Raw genomic sequence first — 7,179 nt, forward strand, 5'->3', positions numbered from 1 at the left:
TGTTCATAGCACAAATAAGTTTTTCATAATTTACATAGAAAAGCAAATATCTACTTTCATCTTCTATCTAATTTGACTTAAAGCCTAGCTTCCCATGGGTATGGAGTCTTCATGAAAGGGAAGTGTGGCAAGAGTTCCATAATTAGGCACTTAGGGTACAACTTGCATCTCCCTAGGCATCAGAGGGACTGCATCAGAAGAAAGTCTTTCTCTAATGTTTATTCCCTGAGAAACCTAGTGTTGTGTTTAGAACTTTCCAATTTGTTGTGTGGCAGAGCACTGGAGACATTTGGGGAAAGGTTCCTGAAGAGGTAGGTACAAGATGAAAAGATCTGCAGAAACTTTTCTGAGGTTGTCCTGACACATGAGGTAGGAGGACCATAGATCGGGGATGGGTTCATGAACAGTTTGTGTTCTTTAGCACAGAGTCACACAAATCCATAGAGAAGTTATCTATCAAATTTCATCTGGGACGCTGGATCTAGGGATTTCATCTCTTCTACTCATGTCCAGGTTAAATTCTAACCTAGGATGCTGCCATGTTATATAGTGGATTCAGGAAAGGCCCCTAGGAGTGAAGGAACCCCAAAGCAGTCCCTGTGCCTTACTAGATGAGTTTCTGGGTCTTCCTCCCTCTGAAATGGTGAGTCCTGTTAGGTATAATTTTACCATCTTTCACTTTCCAGATGTCATATTGATGGAGTAATGATACCTTCCCTGAACAACTATAAGATTATTATGTCATACCAGTAAAGAAGGTTAGTTATAGTAAGTGAAAAAATATGGGTATGTCAAAACTATTTTAAGATATCATATGCTTTCATATTATTTGTGATGCTTAGATGTTCAGATTTGGTTTGGAATATTTTTTTGATAGATTCTCCTTCTCATCCCAACTGGCCTGGAACTATACTATATAGACCAGCCTGGCCTTGATCTCACAGACATCTGCATGTCTCAGCTTCCAGAATGCTGGGATTAAAGGTCTGCACCACCACAACTGGTTGATTTGGAAATTTTTAAAGAGTATCCCCAGCCATTTAAGATTTTTAAAACAAAAAGGTCTTTACAATTAAGAAATCTTGCTTCAGTATCTGAGTGAGACTGAATTGAACCAAGACAAATTAGAAAGCAGTCAACTTGGTAAGAATAATAAAGAAACAATCTGGTTATAAATTATTTTTCAATGAACATCTAGTTCTAAAATAGCAGTTTTCTTGAAGAAATACAAAAGGGGACTTCCTCCCTCGTATTTTAATATTTAAGCATAGATGTTATATTCCAGATAATCTCTAAAATCAAAAAAGAAGAAAATCTCTAATTCTTGTATGCTAGGCTGATGCCCCTTTGTATGTAACTGCTTGTTTTGTTGTTTCAAATAACTGAATGTATTTATTGTATCACTATCCAGCTCACAAATGACTAGTTCTTTTGAGTAGCTATCAATAGCTTTCTCCTTTTCCAGGTGTGATCTTCAAAAACCTCACTACTAACCAGTTGAATTAAATAAATGACACAACTCAGAATTCAATAATGCAAACAAATTCTTGTTATAAAATTTTTACAAAAATACTATCCAATCTGTTCTTAGAGCCTCACAGAAGTTCCAGTCATTTTCAGGCCTTTGATTAATGGAATGAAATTTCCTGTCAAAGATAAAATGTGACGAAACTCTCACAAGTAGAAAAGTCAAGTTTCTATTGAGATTAGATGATAAATCCTCTGTTGATCAAGGTGTGCAGAACTGAATGCGTCAGGCTCCCGCTGGATCCCTTCCTGATTTCTAGGCTTTCTGGCTCATAATATTATCATACCATTTCAAGCAAGAACGTGGATATATTCCAAGTCAATAAACATCACTTTTTAATTGTCAAATCATGAATTTAATTTTAAAAAGTCACTGGAAGAACAAACAGCAAGATATTAACAAAAGACCCATTTTGATGTTAAGATGATGTGTTATTTGTTTGTATCCATGTGCTTGCATGTGTTTAATACATACACATTGACAAGGTAGAAAATTTGTAATTGAGGGGAAGGATGTGTTTTCTACAGTGAAATCTTACATTACTTTCAGTGGATGCCTCGTAAGGCTGTCTTAAAAAAAAAAAAAGACAGAAAAAAGGACACTGGATGATAAGCTATGCTTTCTTTCAAGAAAGAAAAGAAAGTCTTCAAGTTTTTACCACACTAGTTAACATCATGACAAACACTCAATAAATGATGACTTCACTTGACTTACTGACCCTGAAACCACATCGAGGAGGATGTTCTAGTACTGAAAATGAATAATCATAACTGAAATTGTGCACTTCTAGTTTTTAAGTACACTTGCACAAGCACCAACACACACACACACACACACACACACACACACACACACATCTTCTAGGCAGCCTTTAATTTGTCCTGAAAATCTGTTCTTGTTACACATATACCAACTGTGAAGATTGTAGGGGTGCTATCAGATCTTGATCAACTGGATTGTTATGAAAACATTTTATATGTGCAACTGGCTCTTGACAGCACAAATCTTTGTCCATTCCTCTGCAGAGACTGTAGTTCTTGATTATCATAACTAGGAAGGGACAAATTTACCATCTAGTGGGTTGAGATAAGGGGTGTTTTAAACATCCTACATTGCACAGAAAACCAAGCCTCCTTCCCAAAAGAACAGTGTGTTCAAAAATGTCAGCAGAGCTAAACTTGAAAATAATCTTCCATATGTGGATGAATGAATACTTTATAGTGTGGACGCAGACAAAGATATCTGATGTGCTGGTCAAGCCTGCTCCTAGTTGTAAACTGCTGATTAAACTTCAGATCTCACAAAACCACTGTGAAGGTCAAGGTTAGTGTATTTGGAACTATTAGGAAGCCTCCTTCAGATTTGACTAAACTGGAGACACAGAACGGAAAAGGCTGTGGTGTTTCACAATAAGCTATACCCACTGTAACATTCTCTTTTTCTTTTCACTTACTTGTTATCAAAGTTGCTGATGTTAGGAACCCGGTACCTGCCCTGTAATATTTAAAATGTTCACCTTTACATGATATTATGTTCATTCATGATAGTTTATTTTATCACTTATTTTGTGTCCTCAATACTCTTCCTAAAAATAAAAATATTTGATTATTTAAATGTTAAAATTTTATTAGTAAATTTAATATCGCAATGAATATTGCTGTATCTCATTTATGCAAAACAATTTCCCCTACTGTACATAGTAAAATGCAGCTTCTAGGCAGTAAGCCAATTTACCATTCAAGAGAAAATGTACCAATTTATATTTTCAAGTAGCCAACTGTTTCTTTAACAGAATACAATTATTTTAAAATCGTCTGCAAATTTAACAGGATCACATTATAATTTTCAAAATAACTCATTGTATATTTTATTTAATCAACTTAATTTCAGGGATTTTCAGCTACTTAAAAAGAATTTTCTATTTTTCTGACTTTGAATTCATATTGATTTTATTCCTTCACTAGCCAGTGTAACTGATGGAAACATGGATCAAGAGAATGAAACAAAAGTGACTGAGTTTCTTTTCTCGGATTTCCCTCAGATTGAGAACGGTGGTCTCTTATTCTTCATTCCTCTGCTCTTCATTTACACGTTCATCGTGTTTGGAAACTCCATGATCTTCTTTGCTGTCCAGCTGGATGCCCGTCTCCACAACCCCATGTACAGTTTCATCAGTGTCTTCTCCTTTCTGGAGATTTGGTATACCACGGTGACCATTCCCAAAATGCTCTCCAGCCTGATCAGCAAGGAGAAAACCATTTCTTTAGTTGGCTGCCTGCTGCAGATGTATTTTTTCCACTCTCTTGGAGTCACAGAAGGCCTAGTCCTCACAGTGATGGCCATTGACAGGTATGTCGCCATCTGTAACCCTCTCCGCTATGCAGTCATCATGACGCTGCAACTCTGTATCCGGCTGTCCACAGGCTCTTTCACCGTGGGCTTCCTTATGCTGCTGCCAGAGATCGTGTGGATTTCTACTCTTCCCTTCTGTGGCCCCAACCAGATCCACCAACTCTTCTGTGACTTTGAACCTGTGCCTCGCTTGGCCTGTACAGACACTTCCATGTTTCTGGTGGAAGATGTGATCCATGCCATCTCCATCCTGACCTGCGTCTCTGTCATCACTCTCTCCTACTTAAGGATCATCACTGTGATCGTGAGGATTCCCTCTGGTGAGAGCCGTCAGAAGGCATTTTCTACCTGTGCAGGCCACATCACTATTTTCTTGCTATTTTTTGGCAGTGTGTCTCTCATGTACCTTCGCTTCTCTGTCACCTTCCAACCGCTGCTGGAGAAGGCCATTGCACTGACGTTTGCTGTCCTTGCCCCGTTTTTCAACCCTATAATCTACAGCCTGAGGAACAAGGATATGAAAGGTGCCATTAGGAAAATTTTCTCTTCTCTCCAGGGGCTCAGTGTCCCTCGGAGCTGACTGAGTTCACACAACCTTGTTCACAAAGATATTTCATCCTCTGTATACATTTTACAAACTAACCATCAGGTTCTAAAATTGCTACATGTATTTTTTCATGTTATTTGTTGGATGTCCTTTCTAATTTTCTATCTTAATGACCATTGTTTTTCTGATAAAGCAATCTGTTGCATCCTGGCATTACTCAGTAATTACCAAGGAGGATCTTTCTATTTAGAAATCACTAATGTTGTGCCATCTTTCCCAGTCAATCAAAGATCATGGCCTAGGGATCATGGCCTTTATAATCTACACACCTAAATATTTCTGTTATGTTCTCTTTTACTCTATACTTGTAAATTTGTTACTCTAGTCTGGCGTGGTGACGCATGTCTTTAATCTCAGCACTTGGGAGGCAGAGGCAGGGGGATCCCTGTGAGTACAAGGCCAGCCTGGTCTATATAGCAACTTCGGGCCAGCTGCAGCTACAGTGAGACCCTTTCTCAAAAAGACCAAATATATATATATATTTGGTACTTATAGTTCCATTTATAAAACATTAACAGGATTCACAGCAATGAGAAGAATTTGTTTTTTGAAGGAAATCTGCCTCCGTAATGTTCAGTCCAGGGCTACAAAACTATACCAGTCATTCAAATAGATAAATGCAAGGCACATGGGAGAACCCTACATTGGAAGAAGGATGCATTTTAGGCTTATCCCCAGATGCTGACCCCACCCATGCCTTCAGGACTCTGTTCTGCCCCTCCTACTGTCTCACTCCCATAAAATAATCTTTCTACATTCATATGAACACTTTGATACCTAAAGGGAATTTTTTCCATGAAGAAAGTCATGTATATATCTCTTTATTATAGCAAGTTAAGTAATTTGAGGGAAGCAGTGACACACTCAGACACTTTCTTTAATCTTTCAGTTTGTTGGTTAAGGAAATCAGTACCATATGGTTAAAGTCTGAAAATCTTAATATTCTGTTTATACATGTAATTATTTTCTATCATTCATTTTTAAGAATGTTTCACAATTAATTGGTCTGATTCATAAAACTTGTAATTAAGTTATCCTTTAAAATACATTTAAATGTGACATTTCAAAAGTTTTATTGAATTTTTGCAATTTTCATATGTAATTTGATGGTATTTAGATGCTCTTTCCAATATGTACTTCCCTCCTAATTCAATGTTCTCCACTGTATATACAGTACAGCCTATAGGGTCTGTTTTGTGTCCTTACATGTCCCTCAGCATGAATTCACCCACTGAAACCTGCTCAACCAACAAGGAGTTCCATCCCTAAAAGAGACAGTCTCTCCTCCTCCTAGCCGCTATCAGTTGCCAAAAGTTCCTTAGATCGGGCCAGAATTTCTTACACACTTTCTTTTGTCTGTGTGGGAATTTTGACTTGTTTGAGCTCACATGGGACTTGTGCATGCTGTTACCATTGCTGTGAATTCATATGAACAACTGACCCACTGTCTCCAACTGTCTGGAAAACTCTCATTCCTTTTGGCCATCTACTACCTCTGGTTCTTTATATCCCCTCTTTGCAATGATCCTTGAGTGTTTGGAGGCAGAAGTTTGAAATGGGTTTCCTATTCAGGAATGAGCACTCTGCAGCCTCTGGTTCTCTGCACATTGGCCAGTTGGGAGTTTCTGTATTCATTACCATCTATTGTATAAGGAAATGTCTGTAGTAAGAATTGAACAATGCATTCATCTTATGTAGAGGCTGCATTGAAAATGTGTCACTTAAGGCTAAGTGTCTAACAGATAATTATTCTCTGCATTTGACCAGTTGTGGAACTCTATAAGTCTATATCCATTGCAAAAGAAATGTGTGACTTGATAGGATTTAACATGGTATGGTGGAATGCATGAGGTCTGGCATGGTGTATGGGGGTATGGATGGGAAGAAGGTCTAAATTCAAGAACTGTTGTATGAAATGTACAAAATCTCAATCAAATATTAAGAAAAAAGAAGCTACTTTGATGATTGGTGAGAGGTACATGTGTCTGTAAATATAAGGATGCATGTTTAGATTACAGTAAGAAATCACACTGGTGTAGGGATGTGGCAAAAGTAGACTTTCCTCTAGGATCTATGACCTCTCCAGCCATGTGCACTTCACTATGTTTATAGTACCACACATAAGCCCTTTCTCATTGAACATCTTTAATTCCAATTGGATAGCTATTGATTACCTCCAAGATAAAAGTGTCACTACCGTTACAATAATAGTAATTTGCTAAGCAAGTCATTGCTGTTTATTAGGCTTTACAGCTGGGTTGAATCATTGATTTGTTTTGATTTGCAATTAGCAATTTGCATAGTATCTGTTAGGTTTTTGGGGTACAGAATGTAGGAACAATAGAAAGAAGGAGACCATACCTGATCTCAGACAAGACTAAGTTTATTGAAGCACCTTGGCAGGTGGAGGGCAGAAGATAGCAGATTTCCAGCATGCTGAAATCTGTGGCTGCTTCAGCAAGAGGGGCTGTTGGGGCTCATATAGGATATAGCTGTGGCTGATTGACTGCATGATCAGAGGGACTCTTGAGCATTAATGTCCCTTTTATGGCCTCCCTACTCCTGGCACTGTTTATTTTGGTTTATCTTGAGAGATATTTATGATCTCTTCTTTGGATTATTTGCTCAAGGAGACATGCTGCCTCCTTGGGAAATAGTCCTCTCAGGAGAAAGGGAAGTGGCTGATTGATAA

General features: G+C 37.9%; 1 protein-coding gene across 1 annotated transcript; it reads left to right on the forward strand.

The window, feature by feature from the left end:
* Nucleotides 1–3,512: 3,512 nt before the first annotated feature.
* Nucleotides 3,513–4,460, forward strand: LOC103740284 (olfactory receptor 6K3-like). Its single transcript, XM_008840872.1, has one exon. It carries the CDS (start codon nucleotides 3,513–3,515, stop codon nucleotides 4,458–4,460), a length of 948 nt encoding a protein of 315 aa, XP_008839094.1.
* Nucleotides 4,461–7,179: the final 2,719 nt, after the last annotated feature.

This window comes from Nannospalax galili, unplaced genomic scaffold, assembly GCF_000622305.1.
Source record: "Nannospalax galili isolate Female #2095 unplaced genomic scaffold, S.galili_v1.0 scaffold579, whole genome shotgun sequence".
Taxonomy (NCBI): Eukaryota; Metazoa; Chordata; class Mammalia; order Rodentia; family Spalacidae; genus Nannospalax; species Nannospalax galili.